Below are 22,868 nucleotides of genomic sequence, written 5' to 3' on the forward strand. Positions count from 1 at the left end.
TAATGCAATGTTATTTAAGTTGCACTTTTTTTTTAAAGCTATTTTTTTTTTAGCTATGAAGGAGAAAGACTGTGGGCTCACTTATGAAATAAAAGGGAAGGCAGGGTCACAATGTGGCTGACAATAATTAAGTATAAATAGCAATCTGAGAAATCATACAGATGAGAAAAACTTTACATTAGCAAAACAGCATTATGACTTGAATTAAGAAAATAATTTTTTTTTAAATTGCAACTTAGGGCTCCTTTTATTAAGCCGCGTTAGGGCTTTAACACGTGGATTAGTGTGTGCTATATTGCCGCACGCGCTAGACCTTAACGCCTGCATTGAGCTGGCGTTAGTTCTAGAAGCGTAGTGCATGGTAATTTCCTGCGTGCACTAAAAATACTAACGTACCTTAGTAAAAGGAGCCCTTAAAGTTTATTATTTACCGTTTTCTTTTACAAAATATAGAATGCACAAAGTACCACCAGCAGATCCCGACACACAACATTCCCATGATGCAACAGGAAAATGAACACTTGAATCCAATATAACATTTTCATACAAAAGATAGGACATTAAAGAGGAACAACAACAACAACAAAAAAAAGGTTAACCAACTTACCAAAAAAATCAAATGAAAATGGATCCCTTCCTCCAAAGAACTCCCTGAAAACATCTTCTGGATTACGGAACGTAAAACCAAATTCAAATGGATTATCAAAATGACTTCCTCCTGTAAGGACATATAAACAAGGTTACTAACAGACTGACAGATAAGCACATTTTAAGATATGCATTTATAACTGCTTTTATGCACACGACAGAAAGATACAGAAATATGTAACCAAATTTTTAAATATCTCTGATTTTATAATTATACAATTTTGTTAGGCTAATTTAGAGGCCAATGAAGAAAGCTACACGCAGTAAGTGGCATACTGTCTGAATGAATACTACTAGTTGTAATGATGCAGAAAGGGGTTCGCCACAGTAGTTAAATCAAGTAGTAGACATGAGATCACAATAATTTTTTTTGTATCAATACATTTGGTTGGTTTTTTTGGGTTTTTTTTTTTTTTTTATATTATATAAAACAGTCAAACTACAAACACCATTTTCCAACTCCCCTCCCCCCCACCCTCTGAGCCTCATATGAAAAACAATCCACCATAGAAACACAGAAACATGATGGCAGATAAAGGCCAAATGGACCATCTTGTCTGCCCATCCGCAGTAACCATTATCTCTTTCTCTGAGAGATCCCACTTGCCTATCCCAGGCCCTTTTGAATACAGACACAGTTTCTGTCTCCACCACCTCTTCTGGGAGACTGTTCCATGCATCTACCACCCTTTCTGTAAAAAAGTATTTCCTTAGATTTCTCCAGAGCCTATCACCTCTTAACTTTATCCTATGCCCTCTCATTGCAATTTCCTTTCAAATGATAGACTCGACTCATGCACATTTACATTATGTAGGTATTAAACATCTATCATATCTCTCCTCTCCCGCCTTTCCTCCAAAGTGTGCAGATTGAGATTTTTAAGTCTGTCCCTGTACACCTTATGATGAAGACCACATACCATTTTAGTAGCCTTCCTCTGGACCGACTTGATCCTTTTTATATCTTTTTGAAGGTGTGGCCTTCAGAATTGTAGACAATATTCTAAATGAGGTCTCACCAAATTCTTATATAGGGGTTTCAATACCTCCTTTTTCCTACTGGCCATACCTCTCCCTTATGCAACCTAGCATCCTTCTAGTTTTCACCTTCACAACCTATTTGGCCACCTTAAGAACATCACATACAATCACACCCAAGTCCTACTCTTCTGTCATGCACATAAGTTCTTCACCCCCTAAACTGTACCGTTCCCTCGGGTTTTTGCAGCCCAAATGCATGACCTTGCATTTCTTAGCATTAAATTTTAGCTGCCAAATTTCAGACCATTCTTCAAGCTTTTCTAGGTCTTTCTTCATGTTATTCACACCATCCAGTGTGTCTAATCTGTTGTAAATTTTGCTATCATCCACAAAGAAGAAAATCTTACCCGACAACCCTTCAGCAATATCGTTTATAAAAATGTTAAAAAGAACAGGCCCAAGAACAGAACCTTGAGGCACACCACTGGTAGCATCACTTTCCTCAGAGCGATGTCCATTGATCACTACCCTCTGTCTGTTGCCTTCCACTCAACAAGTTCTTGACCTAGCCCGTCACTTTGGGACCCATCCCATGGGCTACAGAAGTTGTCTTTATAGTATCCATGATCTCTGCTAGCTTGAGGACAAGGAATATGAAATGTGTGACTAGTACTTGGGCCCCATACATAAATTTCACTGGATTTGCATTAAAGCACAGTTACTTACCGTAAAGCAATGTTACTTACCGTAACAGTTGTTATCCAGGGACAGCAGGCAGCTATTCTCACTAGTGGGTGATGTCATCAGACAGAGCCCCGGTACGGACGTCTCACAAGCACGTGTTGCTTGTAGAAATTTAAAGTTTCTAGATGCCCGCACCGCGCATGCGCCGGTGCCTTCCTACCCGGAGATCCGGGCGTGTCTCCTCAGTTCAGGTAGCTAGCCTGAGAAGCCAACCCAGGGGAGGTGGGTGGGACGTGAGAATAGCTGCCTGCTGTCCCTGGATAACAACTGTTACGGTAAGTAACATTGCTTTATCCCAGGACAAGCAGGCAGGTATTCTCACTAGTGGGTGACCTCCAAGCTAACCTCAGTGGGATGGAGGGGGAGTTGGCGACTTAAGAGAATAAATTTTTCAATACTGTTTGGCCAAACTGTCCATCCCGTCTGGAGAGGGTATCCAGACAATAATGTGAGGTGAATGTGTGAACCGAGGACCAGGTGGCAGCCTTGCAAATTTCCTCGATTGGTGTTGATCTGAGGAATGCTACTGAGGCTGCCATTGCTCTGACCTTATGGGCTGTGACCTTACAAGGAAGTGATAATCCAGCCTGGGCATAGCAGAAAGAGATACAAGCCGCCATCCAATTAGAGATGGTGCGCTTTGATACAGGTCTTCCCAACTTGTTAGGATCGAAGGAGACAAAAAGTTGAGGAGTGGTTCTGTGTGGCTTGGTGCGATCCAGGTAGAAGGCCAAGGCACGTTTGCAGTCTAGAGTGTGAAGGGCCGATTCTCCGTGGTGAGAATGAGGCTTAGGGAAGAATACTGGAAGTACAATGGATTGGTTGAGATGAAATTCGGAGACCACCTTAGGCAGGAATTTCGGGTGAGTGCGGAGGACCACCTTGTCATGGTGGAATACTGTGAATGGTGGGTCCGCCATCAATGCCTGGAGTTCGCTGACTCTGCGAGCGGACGTAAGGGCTACAAGGAAAAGCACTTTCCAGGTGAGATACTTCAGAGGGGCCCTGTTGAGTGGTTCAAACGGGGGCTTCATGAGGTGGGAAAGGACTACATTGAGGTCCCAAACTACTGGGGGTGGTTTGAGAGGAGGGTTAACATGGAAGAGTCCTTTCATAAATCTGGCGACCACCGGATGGGCCGAGAGGGGTTTCCCTTGTAGAGGCTGGTGGAACGCCGCAATAGCGCTCAGGTGGACTCGTATGGATGTGGACTTGAGCCCAGATTGAGATAGGTGTAGGAGATAGTCCAGCACGGAGGATAAGGAAGCTCGCTGAGGTTCCTTTGACTTAGAAACGCACCATGAGGAGAATCTGGTCCATTTCTGGGAGTAGCATTGTCGAGTGGCGGGCTTCCTGGAAGCTTCCAAGACCTCCCTCACTTCTTGTGAGAATTGGTGAGGGGTTACGTTGAGAGGAACCAAGCTGTCAGGTGGAGAGACTGCAGGTTGGGATGAAGTAGTGATCCTTGATGTTGAGTAAGTAGTGAAGGAAACACTGGAAGTGGTACTGGTTCCCTGCTGCTGAGTTGAAGTAGGAGGGAGAACCAAGGTTGTCTGGGCCACCGAGGAGCTATTAGAATCATGGTGGCCCGTTCGAGTTTCAGCTTGACCAGAGTCTTCTGGATCAGCGGGAATGGTGGGAACGCATATAGAAATCGTTTCCCCCAGTTCAGTAGAAAAGCATCTGCCTCGAGGCGATGAGGAGTGTAGATCCTGGAGCAAAACTGAGGCAGTTTGGCGTTGTGGGGAGCCGCAAAGAGGTCTATCTGAGGCGTCCCCCATTGCGTGAAGATTTGGTGAAGGGGGTTGGAATGGAGAGTCCATTCGTGCGGTTGTAGCAGACGGCTTAGTTTGTCTGCTAGGACGTTGTTCTCCCCCTGGATGTATACTGCTCTGAGTAGGGCGTTGTGGCGCACCGCCCAGTCCCAGACTCGTAGAGCTTCCTGGCAAAGGAGGGCCGAGCCCGTGCCTCCTTGCTTGTTGATATAATACATGGCGGCCTGATTGTCTGTGCGAATGAGGATTACCATGTCGTGGAGTCGGTGTTGGAAAGCTTGGAGCGCATTGAAGATGGCTCTGAGTTCCAATAGATTGATTTGGTGTAGTCTTTCCGCACTGGTCCAGAATCCTTGGGTGCGGAGACCCTCCAGGTGGGCCCCCCATGCGTAATTCGACGAATCGGTTGTGAGAACTTTCTGATGGGGGGGAGAGTGCATCAGCAAACCTCTGGATAGATTCGAAGAGGTCATCCACCAAAGTAGAGACTGCCGAAGAGCAGGTGTGACTACGATGCGTTTGGACAGTGGATCGAATGTCTGATTCCACTGTGATGCCAGGGTCCACTGGGGGATCCTGAGGTGGAGTCTGGCAAAGGGTGTCACGTGTACTGTGGAGGCCATATGGCCCAGGAGCACCACCAGTTGTCTCGCCGGTAGGGTTTGGCGAGTAGCCACCGACTGGCAGAGATGAAGAAGGGACTCCATGCGTTGCCGGGGCAGGAATGCTCGGAGTCGGGTGGTGTCCAGGACCGCTCCGATGAAGGGGAGGGACTGGGTGGGTTGTAGATGAGACTTGGAGAAGTTGATCTCGAAGCCTAAATTCTGGAGGAAGTAGGTTGTAGCCAAGGCCGCCGAAGTGACCTCTGGGGCTGACGGGGCCTTGATGAGCCAGTCGTCGAGGTATGGAAACACCTGTAGACCCCTGTCCCGGAGTGCTGCGGCCACTACCACCAGGCACTTTGTGAAGACTCTGGGGGACGAAGATAGGCCGAATGGTAGCACTCGATACTGTAGGTGCAGATTTCCCATCCGAAATCTGAGGAACTTTCGGGAGGCCGGGTGAATGGGGATGTGAGTGTAGGCCTCCTTGAGATCCAGGGAGCATAACCAGTCGTTCTGCTCGAGGAGGGGGTATAGAGAAGCCAAAGTCAACATGCGGAACTTCTCTTTGACCAGGAACTTGTTGAGGGCCCGAAGGTCTAAAATGGGTCGCAGGTCGCCCGTTTTCTTCGGGACGAGGAAGTACCGGGAGTAAAACCCTCGGTTCAATTGGTCTGACGGGACCGGCTCGACAGCCCGAAGCTGAAGTAAGGTTTGGACTTCCTGAAGAAGAAGGGCGGTCTGCGTCGAGCTTGAAGGATACTCTCTTGGAGGATGGTCCGGGGGGACCCGGTGGAATTGAAGAGAGTATCCTTCTCTTATGATGGAGAGGACCCATAGGTCCGTGGTTATGGCCTCCCATCGGTGGTAAAAAAGATGGAGGCGGCCCCCTATGGGAGAGGCCGAGGTTATGCTCCCGGGAGGGGCGTCAAAAGGGCTGGGGAGCCTTAGGTACAGCCGGTGGCTGAAGTTTTTGCTGAGACTTCTGGGGAGGTTGTCTCTTCGCAGGCTGTCTCGCAGCAGGCGTTTGTCTGGGCATGTAACGCCGCTGGTAAATCAGGGGTGGCCTGGAAGGTCGGGACTGTTGGGGTTTGGGTTTGGGCCGTAGGATGGATTGAAAGGATTTTTCATGATCCGACAGCTTCTTGGTAACAGTTTCGATAGACTCATCGAACAGGTCAGCTCCAGCGCATGGTACGTTGGCGAGTCTGTCCTGTAGGTTGGGATCCATATCGATAGTACGGAGCCATGCCAGGCGACGCATGGCTACCGCGCTTGCGGCGGCGCGTGCCGAGAGTTCGAATGCATCGAAGGAGGATTGCATCAGCTGGAGGCGTAATTGGGAGAGGGAGGCTACCACTTCCTCGAACTCGAATCGAGCTTGGTTGTCTATGAACGGAGTGAACTTGCGGAGCACCGGCAAGAAGAACTCCAGATAGGAAGAGAAAAAGAAGTTGTAGTTTAGCACCCGTGACGCCATCATGGAGTTTTGGTAGAATTTTCTACCAAATTTGTCCATCGTTCTCCCCTCTCGGCCCGGCGGTACAGAGGCGTAGACCTGGGAGGGGTGAGAGCGTTTAAGGGAGGACTCGACCAGTAGGGATTGGTGGGAGAGTTGAGGGCCCTCGAACCCTTTATGGTGCACGATGCGGTATCGAGCATCGAGTTTGCTGGGGATCGCCGGTATGGAATACGGCGTTTCGAAGCACTGCATGAAGGTCTGGTCCAGTAATTTGTGCAAGGGGAGCCGAAGCGACTCCGTTGGAGGGTTAGGTAAATGCATGGTGTCCAGATACTCTTTGGAGTATCTGGAGCCCGTGTCAAGGGTCACATCCAGATCATCCGCCATTTGTCGGAGGAATGATGAGAAGGACAATTGTTCCGCCAGCGTCGGTCTGTGGGACGGGCTGGAGGATGATGAGGCCTCCAGGTCCGTGGACATCGGGGAGTGACAAGGAGAATCGGGCACTGGTGTCTCCTCGTACTCCGGGCCCCTCGGAGGGGACACCTCTGATGAGGAGTATCCCCTACGTTGCAGTTTTTTCTGCGGTGACACCTCCGAATGGCGTGAGGAGTGCCAGGATGAGTGTCTCGATCGGTGCCCGTCTCGGTGGCGGGACGGGGATCGGGATCGTCTGTGCATCGCATGGTCTCCCGAGGCCCCCAAGTGGATAGGGCTGGAAGCGGTGGATTGTAACTGGGTTTGCGATGCGGGTTCTTGCGATGCTACCCAAGTCTGGTAAGGAGTACGGAAGAACTCTTCCTGACTATGCCCAGGGCTTCGAGTATCGATCGGAGGTCTGGTCCCATGTTGGCGCGGAGGCGTAATGGGTTCTAATGGCGGCATATCGGTAAGCGAGGCTTGCCGCGTGGGCATCGCCGCCCTCCCCCGTTCGTCCTCGTCGGTTGTCGAGGTCGAACGGTGTGGGGGAGGGGGAGGGGGCGGACCGCCCCTTTGGATCGGTACCGGGAGGTCACCCTGTATGGCAGCGATGAGCCCGGGTCCGATGGTCTGCATGAGCTCAACGAATTGAGCTTCCAGCACGGACCGTAGCGAAGCCGATAAGGAGGGATCCGCACCGAAAGGGGGTCCTCCTGCACGGACATCGCGCTCCTTCGAGGCCGAGTGCTTCTGCTTAGTAGCTTTCGGCACTTTGATGACCATTGGTGGCACTGTGGAAGGAAGAGGTACCTGAACCGAGGAGACCGGGGCAGGCACCGACGTCGAGCTCGTGGATGGTGTCGGGGCGAGCGATGCCGGTTTCACCACGCTCGATGCAGGAGGGGTCGATGCCGGTTTTGCCCGAACCGGGGAGGTATCGGATGAAGTGGAGGCTGAGGGATCCTTAGCTGCGTCCATCTTGAACATCGATTCCCACAATAGGCAACGCCGCTTGAATGAGCGTGCCGTAAGGGTAGAGCAAGGCCTGCACGATTTCGGAATGTGGTCAGGGCCCAAACACTGCAAACAGCGCCAGTGAGGGTCCGTGAGTGAAATCGCGCGTTGGCACTTGCTGCACTTTTTAAAACCGGTGATTGGCCGGGACATAGGCCGGAAAATCTCCGCCGCGAGGTCGAAGTCAGTGGGCCTGAGCCACGTGGCCGGCCCGTTCGACCCGCCGGAGGAAATAATCTTCTTTTTTTTTTTTTTTTTTACGAAAAGAAAAGAACTGTTAACTGTAATTAAAAGAAAGCGAAAACGCGGACAAGGAAGGCAAATTTAACTGAATTCAGCTAGCGCATGATGAAGTTGAACTTCTCAGCTCCGCGGAAAAGAAAGAACTGAGGAGACACGCCCGGATCTCCGGGTAGGAAGGCACCGGCGCATGCGCGGTGCGGGCATCTAGAAACTTTAAGTTTCTACAAGCAACACGTGCTTGTGAGACGTCCGTACCGGGGCTCTGTCTGATGACATCACCCACTAGTGAGAATACCTGCCTGCTTGTCCTGGGATAACAGGTGTTATCCAGGGACAGCAGGCAGATATTCTTAACGCATGGGTGATGTCACCGACGGAGCCCCGGTACGGACATTTTTCACTAGAAAGTTCTAGTTGGCCGCACCGCGCATGCGCGAGTGCCTTCCCGCCCGACGGAGGAGTGCGTGGTCCCCAGTTAAGATAAGCCAGCTAAGAAGCCAACCGGGGGAGGAGGGTGGGACGTAAGAATATCTGCCTGCTGTCCCTGGATAACACCTGTTAGGTAAGTAACTGTGCTTTATCCTAGGACAAGCAGGCAGCATATTCTTAACGCATGGGTGACCTCCAAGCTAACAGAGAGGGAGGAGGGATGGTTGGCCATTATGAAAATAAATTGTGTAACACAGATTGGCCAAAGTGCCCATCCCGTCTGGAGAAGGTATCCAGACAGTAGTGAGTAGTGAATGTGTGAACTGAGGACCAAGTGGCCGCCTTGCAGATTTCCTCGATGGGCGTGGAACGGAGGAAAGCTACAGAAGCAGCCATAGCTCTGACCCTGTGGGCCGTGACAGCACCTTCCAGTGAGAGACCGGCCCGAGCATAACAGAACGCAATGCAGGCAGCAAGCCAGTTGGAAAGCGTCTGTTTGGAGACAGGACGACCTAGACGGTTAGGGTCGAAGGACAAAAGGAGCTGAGGAGATGAGCGGTGAGCCCTGGTACGGTCAAGGTAGTAAGCAAGGGCACGCTTACAGTCCAGCGTGTGCAATGCCTGTTCCCCAGGATGAGAATGGGGCTTAGGGAAAAAGACAGGCAACACAATGGACTGGTTGAGATGAAAGTCCGAGACCACCTTGGGAAGGAATTTAGGATGGGTACGCAGAACCACCTTGTCATGGTGAAAAACAGTGAAAGGTGGGTCGGCAACCAGTGCATGCAGCTCACTAACCCTCCTGGCAGAGGTGATGGCAATGAGGAAAAGCACCTTCCATGTAAGAAATTTGAGTGAAGTTGTGGCAAGAGGCTCAAACGGAGGTTTCATGAGTGCTGATAAAACCACATTCAGGTCCCAGACGACTGGAGGAGGCTTCAGAGGTGATTTGACATTGAAGAGGCCTCTCATGAACCGGGAAACCAGGGGATGAGCCGTAAGAGGTTTTCCGAGGATAGGCTTATGGAACGCAGTGATGGCACTGAGGTGGACTCTGATTGAGGTCGACTTGAGGCCAGCGTCGGAGAGAGAGAGCAAATAGTCCAGTACGGTTTCCACCGCCAATGAGGTGGGATCGTGATGATGAAGCAGACACCAAGAGGAGAACCGGGTCCACTTCTGATGGTAACATTGGAGGGTGGCCGGTTTCCTGGAGGCATCCAGAATACGACGGACAGGCTGAGATAGATTCTCTGGAGAGGTCATCCCGAGAGAAACCAAGCTGTCAGGTGGAGCGAGGACAGATTGGGATGCAGTAAAGACTGATGCTGCTGTGTAAGTAGAGTAGGAAACACAGGAAGAGGAATGGGCTCCCTGGAGCTGAGCTGGAGTAGGAGGGAGAACCAGTGTTGGCGAGGCCACCGAGGGGCGATGAGAATCATGGTGGCTTTGTCCCTGCGGAGTTTGAATAACGTCCGCAACATCAGAGGCAGTGGAGGAAAGGCATAGAGGAACCGATCCGTCCAGTTGAGCAGGAATGCATCCGGGGCCAGACGATGAGGAGAGAAGAGTCTGGAACAGAACTGGGGCAGCTGATGGTTGTGAGGAGCTGCAAAGAGGTCCACCTGAGGGGTGCCCCACCGGGCAAAGATGGAGCGGAGTGTGGGGGGATCCAGAGTCCACTCGTGAGGTTGAAGGATGCGGCTGAGATTGTCGGCCAGGGAGTTCTGTTCGCCCTGGATATAGACAGCCTTGAGGAAGAGACTGCGGGCCGTGGCCCAGGTCCAGATGCGGATGGCCTCCTGACAGAGGAGGGGAGATCCGGTGCCGCCTTGCTTGTTTATGTAGTACATGGCGACTTGGTTGTCTATGCACAGGAGAAGAACCTGAGGGTAGAGAAGGTGCTGGAAGGCCTTGAGGGCATAGAACATGGCCCTGAGTTCCAGGAAATTGATGTGATGTTGACGCTCCTGAGGGGTCCAGAGTCCCTGAGTGCGAAGTTCTCCCAGGTGAGCTCCCCATGCATAGGGGGAGGCATATGTGGTTATGATCATGGAGTGAGGGGGTAGATGAAAGAGTAGATCCCTGGAAAGATTGGATGAGTTCAACCACCATTGAAGAGATTGCTGAAGAGACGATGTCACAGAGATGGGATGAGAAAGAGGATCGGTGGTCTGCGACCATTGGTTGGCTAGAGTCCATTGAGGTGTCCTGAGGTGGAGTCGCGCCAGAGGAAGCACATGGACCGTTGAGGCCATGTGGCCCAGGAGGACCATCATCTGCCGAGCTGGAATGGAGTGATGAAGGAGCACCTGGCGGCAGAGGTGGAGCAAGGTCCGTTGGCGGTCGGAGGGGAGAAACGCCCTCATGAGAGTGGTGTCGAGAACGGCTCCAATGAACTGAAGTCGCTGTGAGGGAAGCAGATGCGACTTGGGGTAGTTGATCTCGAACCCCAGGAGATGGAGGAAGGAGATGGTGTACTGAGTGGCTTGTAGCACAAGTGGAGATGTAGGTGCTTTTACCAACCAATCGTCCAAGTAGGGGAACACCTGGAGGTTGTGAGACCTGAGAAAGGCCGCCACCACAATAAGGCACTTGGTGAACACCCTGGGCGATGATGCGAGGCCAAAGGGTAGCACCTTGTACTGATAGTGGCGGTGCTGTATCTGAAATCGGAGGTAGCGACGTGAATTCAGATGGATTGGAATGTGAGTGTAGGCCTCTTTGAGGTCCAGGGAACATAGCCAGTCGTGTTGAGAGAGAAGAGGATAAAGCGTGGCCAGGGAGAGCATTCTGAACTTTTCCTTGACCAGACACTTGTTGAGGTCCCGGAGATCGAGGATGGGACGAAGGTCTCCTGTATTCTTGGGAACCAGGAAGTAGCGGGAGTAGAATCCCTGACCCCTTTGGTCTGTGGGAACCTCTTCGATGGCATTGAGGAGAAGGAGGGATTGGACCTCCCTTAGGAGGAGAAGGGACTGGGAGGAGTGGGACGCAGACTCTATAGGAGGGTTGTCTGGTGGAAGAGTCTGGAAGTTGAGAGAGTAGCCATGGCGGATGATGTTGAGGACCCACAGGTCTGATGTGATGACCTCCCAACGGTTGAGGAAGAGTTGGAGACGTCCTCCGATTGGCTGAGGAAGAGGTAATGATGGTGGAAGACTGGCTATGCCCTGGAGAAAGGAGTCAAAAGGGCTGAGATGGTTTTGACGGAGGAAGAGGCTTGGCAGGTTGGTGAGATTGAGAGCGAGCCTGAGTGTGTTGTTGTTGACGAGGTCTGCGAGGCTGCTGTTGGGGCGGGTTGAGAGGCCTGGCCGAGAACCTGCGCTGGTAAGAGGACTGTGGTCTATAAGGACGAGCAGGTGGAGCCTTCTTTTTAGGTTTTACCAGAGTGTCCCATCTGGTCTCATGTGCTGAGAGCTTCTGGGTGGTTGAATCCAGGGACTCCCCAAAAAGTTCGTCCCCAAGACAGGGTGCGTTAGCTAGGCGGTCTTGGTGGTTGATGTCAAGATCAGATACCCTCAACCAGGCCAGACGTCGCATGGCAACAGCTATGGCAGACGCTCGGGAGGTCAGCTCAAATGAATCATAAATAAAGCGCACCATGAATTTCCGCAGTTGAAGGAGGCTGGAAATTTGTTGTTGAAAGAGTGGAACTTTGCGTTCAGGGATGTATTTTTGTAGGGCGGATAGTTGTTGTACGAGATACTTCATATAAAATGAGAAGTGAAATGTGTAATTATTCGCCCTGTTGGCTAGCATGGCATTTTGATAAAGGCGTTTGCCAAACTTATCCATCGTTTTGCCTTCTCTGCCAGGAGGGGTGGAGGCATAAACACTGGAGCCCTGAGTTTTCTTTAATGTAGACTCAACTAGGAGAGACTCATGGGGCAATTGAGGTTTGTCAAAACCCGGAATTGGGATGACCCTGTATAGGCTGTCAAGCTTACGAGGAGCTCCGGGGACAGTGAGTGGATTTTCCCAATTTTTATAAAAAGTTTCCCGCAGTATGTCATGGACGGGTAACTTGAGGAACTCTTTGGGAGGTTGTTCAAAGTCTAAGGCATCCAGAAAGGCCTGGGACTTTTTGGAGTCGGACTCTAAAGGAATAGAAAGAGCCGCCGACATCTTCCTGAGGAATTTGGTGAAAGAGGATTGCTCAGGCTTGGAAGTGGTATCGGGCACTGAGGGTTCCTCGTCTGTGGATGATGAGTCCTCCTCGGTACCGGGTGGGAATTCTTCCCATAAGTCCGGGTCCCTGATATCAGTGTGCGCACGCCGAGATGTCGGGGTGGAAGGCTCGGTGTGGCGGGTCTTAGAAAGAGACTTGCCAGAGTGCATGGAGACGGTACCGGGAGAGGAAGACCGGTGCTGACCCCGGTCCCGGGTAGAGCGGTGCCATTCTGGGTCCCGGGGAGACCGGTGCCCTTCCTGGTCCTGAGGAGGATCGACCTCAGAGCGGGTCTGTACCACAGGATGAGAACGGGGTGGTTCAGCCGAGAGGACTGGCATGGAAGTGTTGAGTGGCACCGAAGGGGTGGACACCGGTGGGATGGTGCGAGGCTCGGGCCGGTCTGGTACCGAAAGAAGTGGTGCCAAGAGGGTCGGTAACAGGTGCTGGAGTTGTTGCTGCAGCTGTTCCTGCAATTTGTCATGGAGTATGGCCGCGATGCGGTCATCCAGGGGTGGCACCAGGACCGCTTTTTTCTTTTTCGGTTCCATAGGTGCTGCTCCACGCCCCGGCGATGAGGAGGCCGATGACGAGGCACTCACCGAGATCGTTTGCGGGGTCGGTGTGAGGCCGGGAGGACCGGCGTCGCCACTGTGGCAGGCGGGTGCTCAAGGGAGGTGGAAGGCTTCTTAGCCGGCTTACCTGGTGCCAGCGACCCCGAGGAAGGATAGGGTGCCGTCTTTTGCGGTACCGTCGACGTCGCTGCAGGTTCCATAGCAGATCCGGTACCGAAAAGGATGTTCTGCTGGATCTGCCGATTTTTTAAGGTGCGTTTCTTAAGAGTGGCACAGCGGGTGCAGGTGTCAGCCCGATGCTCTGGACCCAAACACTGTAGGCACCAATTGTGTGGGTCAGTGAGGGAGATCGGGCGTGCACACCGCTGGCACTTCTTAAAGCCCGGTTGAGGGGGCATGAAGGGAAATACGGCCTCCGCAAAATCAAAACCGGAGGCCTGTATGGTGACAACAGGCCCCGCTGGGGCCGGTTTCAAAAAATAGAGAAAATCGAGAGATTTTTTTTTTTTTTTTGAATTGAATAAAAAAAGAGAACCCGAAGTGGGGAAAAGAGAAAAAACGAGAAAAAAGCGCGAGCGGGAAGGCAAAAAGGATGTTTTCAACGGCCGTTGAAACCACATGTGTCTTCTTCGCTCCGCGGAAACGAAGAAACTGGGGACCACGCACTCCTCCGTCGGGCGGGAAGGAACTCGCGCATGCGCGGTGCGGCCAACTAGAACTTTCTAGTGAAAAATGTCCGTACCGGGGCTCCGTCGGTGACGTCACCCATGCGTTAAGAATATGCTGCCTGCTTGTCCTGGGATAACATGTTTTACAATCTTGCTACACGGCAATCAAATCACAAATAAAATGAAAACTGAACACTTTAACCAAAATGGTGGCACAACTTGATTAAGTTTAATATTAAAACTTTGTGAATTAATTTGCATACAAATATTTACAGAAACATTTAAATTATAGTTACTTACCACCTCCATTTAAGCCTTCTTTTCCATATTTATCATAGATGTCACGTTTTTTAGCTGCAATAGAAAAACTGATTAAAGTACAAAGCAGAAAATCAATCAAAAAATATCAAAGCACTGAGGTATTATATACCACCCCTTTTTACAAAACCACAAAAGCATTTTTTTTAGCACAGGCCAGTGCACTGAATGCTTAGCGCTGCTCCCGACACTCGACTTCAATCTTACAGGGCCCTCAGTAACCAGAGGACACTCGCTGAAAATCAGGGGAGGGAAATTTCAGGGTGATGCGAGGAAGTACTTCTTCACTGAAAGGGTGGTAGATCATTGGAACGAGCTGCCTCAGAGGGTGATTGAGGCCAGCAGCGTGTTAGATTTCAAGAGAAAATGGGATATTCATGTGGGATCTCTAGGAGAGTAAGAATCAGGGAGTGGGTCATTGGTATGGGCAGACTCGATGGGCTATAGCCCTTTTCTGCCGTCAATTTCTATGTTTCTATGTTTCTATGTTTCATAGGAACTCTATGAGTGTTGGGAGCAGTGCAGAGCATTCAGTGCACCGGTCTACGCTAAAAACTGCTTCTGTGGTTTTGTAAAAGGGGGGGGGGAGGGGATAGTTTGTTACAAAAAAACATAACAAAGTCTCAAACAATATTTAAACCTAACTTCCAAAAATCTAAAAATAAAAAATTTAAAAAAGTGGAATAGAAAAAATTTTTGCAAAAGATTGGCATTTTCTCATCATCAATCTCAAAAAATGCTCCAGAGGAAAGTCTAACAGTTCAAGCTTCACTGTCGTATATGGATCATCAAACAATGTAAAATCTTTCATTGGCCAAACAAACATCTGTGAAAGCTGAATATTCTGTGCAAAATGAAGAAACTTAATATACCAATAAAGCTCCCCATTTTGCTTAGGTTGCATCATGGGAAACTTCCACATACTCAATCTCATGGATATTCCAATATGGCTATATCACTAATAATAAAACCCTAAGCGCACATGCACACTCCTACCTGCGTATTCCGTGATCCGTAGCTCTGTGGTCGGCAGAGAAATTGTAAAGCAGAGAAAATTTGGCACGCATGCGCACATTCTATTTCCAACGAGTAGTGATTTACTTTATACAGTATGCCAGTGGCCGGCAGAGAAATTGTAAAGCAAAGAAAATTCGGCGCGTATGCACGTTCGGCGTGCACACGTTCTATTTCCAATGAGTGGCAGTTACTCTGTGCCAGTTGCCCTTTCCAAAACAACGCGTGATTAAAAAATTTTTTTTAAAAAAGGTAGGTGGGAGAAGATACATATTCCCGACATCCCCCTGACATCTCCACACACACACAGGACAGGGGGCCAGGGAGAGAGACTGAAAGAAAAAAAAAACGGAACATTGACAGATTGACAGATATATGTCTCACACACTGAAAGACAGATAGGTGGCAGTGAAAGACACAGAAGGACAGGGGGGCTAGGGAGACAGATTGAAAGAAAAAAACAAACAAACCAAACAGTGGACAAAGCGAGAGAGAGAGAGACAGAAAAAAAACTCAGACAGACATACAGCAGCCAAGGAGACAGACACCAAAAAAAGTAAATTTTTTAAACTGTTAAGTCTGCACATCTATTCTAGCACCCGTTAATCTAACGGGCTTAAACATTAGTTTTATATATTATCTATTGCTTCAGTTTAGCTGTCAGTTATTGCTAATTTATACATATTTGGAAATGAAACAGTATTAATCAAAACCAATTGTCAAAATAAGTACATACCGTATATACTCAAATATAAACCGGGATTTTTGGGCCATAAAATTGGCCCATAAACAGGGATACCAGTTTATATTCAAGCCAACGCCCCCTCCCAGAATTATTGCAGGCCACCGCCAGGCTCTGCACCCTGCATTGTTGCAGGTACCTCGCACAGCTTCATCAGATGCGTTGGCACGAGGCTCCCTGGCGGCCATTGGCTCTCCGTAGCCACAGCAATATCACTCCAGGATGAGAAACAAGCAGGAACCCTGGCAGAAGAGCCAAGAGAATGCTTCCACCCCACTCCCACACAACCAGCTAAGTACGTGGCCCACCAATGGCCACAGCCTCCGATTGGTAACCGAAGAGAAAATGTTGATCATACCTCCCAACATCCACCTCTCCTATTGGTCAGCACTAATTGTGCGAGGTTTCCAGAGAACAAGCCACCCTGCCCCCTAGCCCTTTCTTGCTCCCACCCCTTCCATTCGCTATTGGACAAAAAACGAGCCGCACTGCCCCCAGCCCCGTGTCATTGGATAAAGGCCAAGACTCTTCACCCAGGCCCCCTGCCAATTGGACAGACTCATTAGGAAAGCGAGAGGGCGGTAACCTCTCCCTCGCACACAGATTCACGCAAATTTATTGATGTGATGGATTTACGCGCCCGAACAAGCCAACTTTTCCGGACAGGTAGGAAGCGTGGATACTAGCCTGGTCATGGGGGAGCTCACGGACTCGCACATCAGAGAGACACCCCTCCTTACCCTCCCCCAAAATCAGCAGCTTCATTGGATGGACCCAGTTCCAAGAGGGAGATTCCTTGGCCAGTCATCCCAAAGCATTCTGGGATTTGTAGTCCCTGCTTCTACCCATTCAGAAATCAGTGCTTTAGGCCCCATGTCAGAAAGTCACGTGTGAGCTATCACTTCCATTCACAACCCTGCTCCCCATCCCAAATGTATCCCCCACCCTGCCAGGGTGGGCTGGCATCCTATTTGTGTCTTCTCTGTTTAGATTGTAAGCTTTTTCAAGTAGGGACTGTCAACTTCATGACTCTGTACAGCATTGCGTACGTCTGCTTAACGCTCTAGAAGTAAGAAAGCAGCTCAGCGGGAGGGAGGGAAGGATGCTGGGTGCAGTGCCTGCCAGGAAGGGGGCTGAGTGCAGTGCCTGGCAGGGAGGGGGTTGGGGCAGAGCCTTTCAGGGCAGGGCACTTGAGTATTAAGCAGCTCGACTTATATTCGAGTCAACCATTTTTTTTCCTCTTGGGGGGAAGGGGGTCTCATGGGGGTCAGATGCCTGCTACTGACACTGTATTTTATTCACAGACTTAAGGATAAAACCTCTGCAGGTACCTAACCTACAGAAAGAATACTGGAACCTTTAAACCAGTTTTTAAAAGAAAAAAGTACATGCATACTTTCACTAAAACTTTTTTCACCAAAACTACATAGATACAATTAACATTTGCCATATAACAAAACATATATAAGCCCCAATCCCACCCTAACATAATGGCATTAAAGTGCTCTCTCGCCAATTCGCGGTCCGCGATCCCAGTCATTCGTGGTATTTTCCAACCGCGATTGACCGGGCAGGAAAAGGCAGCCAGAGAGGCAGGAGAGGGCAAGAAATCACTCGTGGTATGCTCCGACCGCCTCTTCCTGTACTAAAGTCAGGCCTCACCAATCAGGAACTGCTTTGACACGCAGCTCCTGATTGGTGAGACCAGACTTTAGTACAGGAAGAGGCGGTCGGAGCATACCGCGAGTGATTTCCTTCACTCGCCGGCGCTCAGGCTGCCCTCTCCTGCCTCTCCGGCTGCCATCTCCTGTCTCCCCTCCTAAAAACCATATTCACGGTTTTTTCAACATTTGTGGGGCTTCCTGGAACGGAACCCCCGCGAATATCAGGGGAGTACTGTACACACACCGATTTGCCTTGGACTGCTGACCCTGGGGCCTACTAAAGTGTGGTCTGACAGACGAAGAGGATCATGACCTGTGGAAGGCCTGAGTATGGACAAAAATGCAGGAAAGGGATGAAAATTAGAATGCCCAGAACTAGCAGGGCAGGACCTGCTCCCAGGCAATGCCTTGGGTTTACGATCCTGTATACTGGCCACAAGGTCATCCAGACCCTGGCCGAACAGGAGCTGACCTTTAAAAGGCAACTAACTCAATGCAGCCTTAGATGAGAAATCCCCAGACTATTATCAAATCCAGAGCATTCTGTGAGCCAAAACAGAATAGGCGCTCCGCTTGGCGAAAACTTTCAAAATGTTATATAAGGCATCAGGCTTGCAATCAACTCCAGAGATGAGAAAATCCAAATGACCAGTGTCAGGATCATGGCACAGCTTGGAATGACATGCCTGGGCCACATAGGAGGAGGCTGTTGCCACTTTAACACCAACCACGGAGCTTCACTATTCCGCTTCATACGGCGAGCGGAGATTGAGATTTACACCATCTCGGATCATGCCTGAGTAAAGATTTACTGAAGCGTGGAACAGGCCCCTCAGGGGAAGGGTAGATGGGTCCTTCCATTGACGTTGTATGGGGATGTTAAGTTTCAGGAGCAGTTGTTGTCTCGTTGGAAAGATTATAAGCTCCATAATGCTCATGCAGAGGGTGATCCAGTTACCTACTGGGGCTGGGGGACTGCAAGGGGAAATAATCAGCTATAGTAGTCACAGCCAGAAGGCCAGGGATCGTGAGATATTGAGATTGGATTACCAGATACGTAGAGCACAGCAGCGTTACGGTCATACTGGTAGGGTAGAACACATTCAGACCTTGCTGGAGCTTCAAGCCATGCTCAACTCTTTGCTACACAGAGAGCACAGAAGTCTTTAGAATATTTTCCTTAGCAACTGTATAGGTTTGGGAATAAGGGGGGTGCTCGGCTCATTGCCAGACTAATGTCTGTAAGGACGGGTCAAAAGCGGGTACTCACTTTGAAAAATGATAAAGGGGTCCGTGTCCTCCAACTGAGAGATATGTGCCATCTTTCCCCAGTTTTTTGTATGGTCCGCTTTCAGGGGATGAACTGCCGGCCTTGTTGTTTTTGGATAATGTTCAGTTGCCCCATCTTTCCCTGGCTGACAAGGAATGCAAGTAGATGCTTAAGGATGAAATCCACGCATCGGTCCTGGACATCCATCAGGATCACCTCCCCCATCGCTGGGGAGAGATGTGCATTTGGTGACCTGCGCCACCGAAGAATCCACCTTCGCGGAAATAAAGAGCTTGTTAAAGCCATCCGCCATGGCTCAAGCACATATCAATGGGCCCACTGGATTATCCCAAATATCAGTAAGAATCCAAACTTCAGGATCACCTGAAAAAGAGGTAAATTATGGCCTCTGGACACTCATGAGGGAACATTCAGCAGTGACCTGTTGTTCCATCTGCAGCTTCAATTACTGCAGAGATTCAGATATTAAATCCACAATGTGCACGGACCAAAGGAATCTGCATACTGTGGGTCCACCCCCAAATCACAGGCTCCACGCCATATGCATGGCTGCTGCCCGGTGAAAGCAGAGGAATGGAGCGTCTGGAGCAACTGCAGGCATAGCCGGCTTACTCCCTGGGACCTCTGCAGGGAGGCAAGAAGATAGATCCTGATCTTTTGGAGCAGGGATTCCTGTGACAGGCACCAAGACCGGTGGAAGGGAATCAGGCATAGACTTTTTAGCTAAGTATGCCTGATAAAAGCATATTCACAAATTCCGGTGGAAAACCCTCCTCTGCAGAGGAAGCAGACTTCTGCACGACAGATTTGGAATGCTTGGAAGATTGTGACATTTCCATCCCTAATGATGAACCTGTCATGGTTAAGTCCATTGCTAAGCCTGTTCCCAGAGCCAGGAAGTCACTAGAATATAGAGCCTCAGAGGCTGCAGGGCTGCAGAAGTCAGGGCTGCCTATCCTGAAGGAAGTGACCTTGATCCTGACACAGAACTCATCTTTGAGCAAGAACCTGTCAGGAGAGCAAGTTCCCATAGAAAATTAAGTCAGTTTCCAAGCTGTAATATTCCTAATGAACTGAGAGGGAGCCAGAGAGCAAATGTGTGCCCCAGCTAGGGAGTGGCTTTAAATAATTTAAACAGCTCTTAAAGATTGTGAAGCAGGCCGCTCAAGAAGACTTGCCAGACAGGACTCTTCTGGCCAGGCAAGGACAAGGCACTTGTCGGTGCGCGCATTTGACGCGGCACAATTGATGGGACGCTCATTGGGTCACTGTCATCTGTTTAATTTTCCTCAGGTTGTGTGTTGAAATCATGGTTTAGCAGACTAACTGCCCTCCCGTATTTTTATGAGCTACCTAGGCTGTGTATTGAAACCATGATTTTATCAGCCTAACTGTCCTACGGTGTGTTTATGAAATGCCCAACCTCACTATCTGTTTAATTTTCCTCAGGATGTGTGCTGAAATCATGATTTTATCTGCCTAACTTCTCTCCTGTGTATTTGTGAAGTGCCCAGGTTGTGTCCTGAAATCATTCTATCACCATAACTGCCTTCCTGTGTTTGTGTGAAGTGCTGTGGTTGTGTTTTGAAATCATGGTTTAGCAGCCTAATTTCCCTCCTGTGTGTTTGTGAACTGTGTGTTGTATATGAAGTGCCCAATCTCATGGTTTTATCAGCCAAACTTCCCTCCTTTTTCCTCAGGTTGGATGATGAAATCCTTCTGTGTGTGTTCTAAGCCTCATTCTGATGTTCCAATAATCTTTCAAATCTCACTCTGGTGCTCCAGCAGTCTTGTGTGTTCCAAGTCTCATTCTAGTGTTCTAATAGCCTTTTTCAGTGCATTCTAAACCTCACTCTGGTTCTCAACAGTCTCTCTCAGAGCATTCCAAGCATCATTCTGGTGCTCCAACAGTCTCTCTCAGAGCATTTCAAGCATCATTCTGGTGCTTCTCCATCTTTTCAAACCCCCAAAAGACCTCTCCCAATGAATTTTCCCAAACTTGACACTTAGCTAAATCACTTTCTGGTACCCTAAAATGTAATATCTCCCCAATTTTGTGGCGATGACCTTCCATTATCAGAGTTTGAGAATATTTCAGAAAGATAATTACATATGATTATTAAGAATATGAATAAGTCAACTTATTCATTGGATTCATGTATGATAGGAGTACTTTCAATTATGAAAGAAGCAGTCACGCCTTCCATTCAGGCTAAAGTAGCACAATCATTACATGGGGGTATTGTTCCAACAAATTCAAAGAAAGCAATTGTTCGACCATTGTTGATGAATCGAGTAGATGGTAACATGCTCGAGTATTTCCAGCTGATTTCTTTGAATTTTCTAGCCAAGGTACTTGAAAAAAGTGCTTTTCCAACTTCAGGAATTTTTAGAAAAGTACTCTATTTTAGATGGTTGTAAATTTGGATTTAAATCTAAATACTCTACCGAGTTATTATTGGTTTCAACATTAGATGCAATTCATAAGGGCTTAGATCATGGTGAGTGGTTTTTTAAATTATATTTTTGGATATATCCTCAGAACCTTTGATAAGGTGAATCATCAGATTCTCCTTTCTAGACTAAGTGCATTGGGTAATAGAGGTAAGGTGTTGAAGTGGTTTAAGTCTTTATCGGATAGGACTTTTTAGCCCCGATTCTGTACGCGTCTCCCACTGGCCTAGGGAGACGTGTACGGCCGCTTAGCTTCACTTAAGGCTATGCCTAGCCTTAGGTGAGCTTAGGCAGGCTTGCGGGCCTCCCTAGGCAACCAGAAGTGCCTCCAATATAGGCAGCTTGCCTGGGGAGCATTATTTTTTTTAAAAACGTGCATCCTGATTGGCTGGTTAGACAGATGTAGGACACATACAGCTGCCTACAATCAGGATACAATTTACAGAATCCGGGCCATTGTGTAGAAGTTAGAGAGATTCAGTCAAACTGGTCAGCTCTTGTTAGTGGAGTACCTCAGGGTTCGACATTATCTGCTACTTTGTCAGACACTGAAATCTTTAGGGGTGAATTACAAGTTGTATGTTGATGATGATCAGTTTCTTGTTCCTGTTAGAAGTTCTGTGGCGGATGCTTTGTCCAATATTCAGAATTGGGTTTTAGTGATTAAGAGATGGATGTGTGAGCAAGTTTAAAAGTCTCCTAAAGAGCTGGCTATTCAAGGACGCTTTCCAATAGATTTGTTATAACCTATAATAGCTTCAGGAAGACGATCTAATAGAATTAAGCGGGTACCTGTTCCCCAACCTTCTGTGTCTTGACCCTCCTCTGGTTTTATTTTTACTTTTATTTTTTTTAGAATTGTATTTATGTCAATTGCTGTCATCCGCCTCCCTCCTTACATGTATTACTGTATTAGTAGTGAATGTTATGTGTGTCGGTTTTTAATATTTTACTCAATTTTTGAACTTATGTAAATCGCATTGGATTTGGACTATGCGAAGTAATCAAAGAAATTAAATAAACTTGAAAAACTTGAAACTTGAAAATCAGAAACCTTATGTTTAGGGAGGGAAAAGTACAGACATATTTCCATCTGAAATAGTGCTTGATAACAGTCAGTGTTCTCCACAGTTCATAGACAAAACCGCGGAAGACAAAGGCGCGCGCCAACAACTGAGCGCAAGATGGAGGCGCGCACCGAAGAAAATGACAGTTTTTAGGGGCTCCGATGGGGGTTTTTGTTGGGGAGCCCTCCCACTTTACTTAATACAGATCGCGGCGGTGTTGTGGGTGGTTTGGGGGGTTGTAACCCCCCTCATTATACTGTAAACTTAACTTTTTCCATGTTTTTAGGGAAAAAGTAAAGTTTTCAGTAAAATGTGGGGGGTTACAACCCCCCCACAATGCGGTGCGATCTGTATAAAGTAAAGTGGGGGTTCCCCCCCACACACCCCCATCGGAGCCCCTAAAAACAGTTATTTTCTTCGGCGCGCGCCTCCGCGCTACGCTCAGTTGTCGGCACACGCCTTTGTCTTCCGTGGTTTTGACCTGACACCATTCTCCACAGGGCATTTTAGCCAGGTGCTCCGCCAGGCTAATTTAGATGACCGCCCGGTGAATCCTTCCCGGGCTGACTCACCGCCAAAAATTTTG

General features: G+C 48.9%; 1 protein-coding gene across 2 annotated transcripts in view; it reads right to left on the reverse strand.

Annotated features, from left to right (window-relative positions):
• The window catches only part of DNAJB6 (DnaJ heat shock protein family (Hsp40) member B6), a 308,250-nt gene that overhangs the window by 192,126 nt on the left and 93,256 nt on the right, over nucleotides 1–22,868 (reverse strand). For both annotated transcript variants that reach the window (XM_033931602.1, XM_033931601.1), the window contains 2 exons: nucleotides 14,033–14,086; nucleotides 608–718 (listed from right to left, as the gene is read on the reverse strand). In XM_033931602.1, the coding sequence (XP_033787493.1) occupies nucleotides 608–718; nucleotides 14,033–14,086 (165 nt within the window). The remainder of the gene's footprint in view (nucleotides 1–607; nucleotides 719–14,032; nucleotides 14,087–22,868) is intronic.

This window comes from Geotrypetes seraphini, chromosome 2, assembly GCF_902459505.1.
Source record: "Geotrypetes seraphini chromosome 2, aGeoSer1.1, whole genome shotgun sequence".
NCBI classification, from domain to species: domain Eukaryota; kingdom Metazoa; phylum Chordata; class Amphibia; order Gymnophiona; family Dermophiidae; genus Geotrypetes; species Geotrypetes seraphini.